We start from the raw sequence: 2207 nt of genomic DNA, 5'->3' as shown, positions 1-2207 counted from the left end.
AACTGTTACGACCTAAATACCAATATTCGGTTTCAATGCAGAACCAACAAACCAAATTTTATTCGATTAGGCCAAATTACGTTCTTCTGTATAGCGTGTGAAGCGTTTTTTAGTGACTCGTATTAAATTATATCAAAACACAAAATCTGTACTCAATTTAAACGGTTCAAATTTAAAAAGAAAACAAACTGTATCAAAAGCACAAAATACCTCAAATGGTACAGCCTGTGCTATACAGTCAAGTGTTTCTCTAACATAAACTAACCTTCTAAACAACTAAATGAACAATTAATGAATAATAATTAGATGCCTGAGAATCAATAAAAAATATTCTCAACAAGATGGGACCACAGATCTATATTCAAGGATTCCAGTAGCCTTTCGAAACAGATAGTAAAAGGTTAACAGTCAGACGCTGAACCACAACGTGACTTTGAGTTTAATCAGACTCGACCTAGCTATCAATGGTATGGCAACACACAACAGTAAATATACGTGGTAAAAAGGTAAGTCTTCAACCAAGGCCAAATAATTAAAGTCCAGACGAGGAAGACTGAAGAACATAAAGTGCGGTTAGAAAAGACCTGAATAAATGCTAAAATACAAGACAAAAAAATGACAACACTTTCCAATAAAGTGTTGTAGAGGGATTTTCAGCTTGTACTTTCCGTTACGTGGATGGTAACGCAATTATTTAACGAATACTTTTTCGGATGAAAATATGTACTCCAAAAACTAGTATTAATTTTGCTAGTCCTGGTCTACACGAAATGCCTAACATTCAGTTCACTTGACTGTTCTTACAGTAGATACATATGAGAAATACACGTTACTATGTGAATGAATAAGAACAAATTTAAATGCTATATAAATAATAATATGTTTTTATATGGGAATATAATGTAGACGGATAAAACATAATGAAAAGGCAAAAACGAGAAAACTTTCTTAGCGGAACATAGCAACGATTATAGCAATATATAACAAGAATGTGCCTAATAAGTCCACATGTGGAGCGAGAAAGTGTTCACTAAAAGAATATAGAGTGTCTGTACATGGAGACTTAGATGACCTCAACAACAACTTTATTAAAGTTGTACAACCAAACTGTTATAAGGAGTGACTTACACAATAATCTGGAGCATTTTACTTCTATTGGTAAAACAGTTCCTGGTTGAAGTACTCCAGCTTGTCTGGCCAAAAAAAAACAACACTTAGTGAATTAAATACTCTTTACTTCAGAATGATGTGCCTCCATCTTCTCTGATTCAACCGCGATAGATAAATATACCGACAAATCTGTATGCAAGCCGAAAGGCCCAACCAAAACGCATGAACAAGCACCACGAAACCGAATTTCATTACGAACGAACAGAGTCAACAGTTCCAATACTTCAACTTCGTTGACATTTATACGACGAGAGGCTAACTTTGTTGCACCTGTTCCCCAAATCATCATCTTCAAATTAATCAAACCTTTTGTATCTGAAACGTCATCGCTCTTTTTGTCTTTGAGAACACGGAGTCCACATGACATTTGAACAACGTCAACAAAGCCAAAATCGACTAAGTTTCAGACAGTTACAGATTTTTCTATCGAAACTTCAACAAGTGAAACTTATCTTTTTATAAGGTTTCTACAGATCCTTTGGTGGTTCGCCAAATAATAAACTATGGAGTTTCTATGAGTTATTGCCATTAATAAACGATCTTACTACTTTTAGTTATTGTTTTTCTTGTCCCAATTCAACCACGATAAGATTGAACTGAGGAATAAAGTCAACGATCCAAAAGAATGGACGAATAAGTGCCACGAATCCAATACCTGTATGAACGGACTAACACCAAAGTTCCAACACACGAGCTTCATTAAGTGATATCAAAATGATAAACATCCTGAGGTCTTCTTAGCCATCAATCTGATGTTTTTAAGTAAGATACGATATAATTACCTTTATTTGGATATCTGTAGGTTCAGTTCCTAGTTATAATGAAATTAAGACTTAAAGTTGACAAATAGGATGGGTAAATATCTTATATGATTTGCGATAGGGTTGCTTATGCCCGTTATACTTCGAAAAACAGACTAACACACTGTGTACTATGGAATGAAATTATAATGTTTTAGGTATGTGGTTTTGAGTCTATGGATGTGTTATGTCCTTAGCTATATGATTATATACTATTGCCAATTTAGATTCGTTGAC

At 34.2% G+C, this 2207-nt stretch overlaps 1 protein-coding gene across 1 annotated transcript; it reads right to left on the bottom strand.

Annotated features, from left to right (window-relative positions):
• Nucleotides 1-532: 532 nt before the first annotated feature.
• On the bottom strand, nucleotides 533-1537 carry MS3_00005647 (uncharacterized protein; the record flags this gene model as incomplete). Its single annotated transcript, XM_012942936.2, has 2 exons — nucleotides 533-595; nucleotides 1238-1537. The coding sequence occupies 2 exons, from the start codon at nucleotides 1535-1537 to the stop codon at nucleotides 533-535; spliced, it is 363 nt and encodes a 120-aa protein (XP_012798390.2).
• Nucleotides 1538-2207: the final 670 nt, after the last annotated feature.

Source organism: Schistosoma haematobium, chromosome 3 (genome assembly GCF_000699445.3).
Source record: "Schistosoma haematobium chromosome 3, whole genome shotgun sequence".
Lineage (NCBI taxonomy): Eukaryota > Metazoa > Platyhelminthes > Trematoda > Strigeidida > Schistosomatidae > Schistosoma > Schistosoma haematobium.
This window is presented reverse-complemented; position numbering and strand designations above follow the sequence as displayed.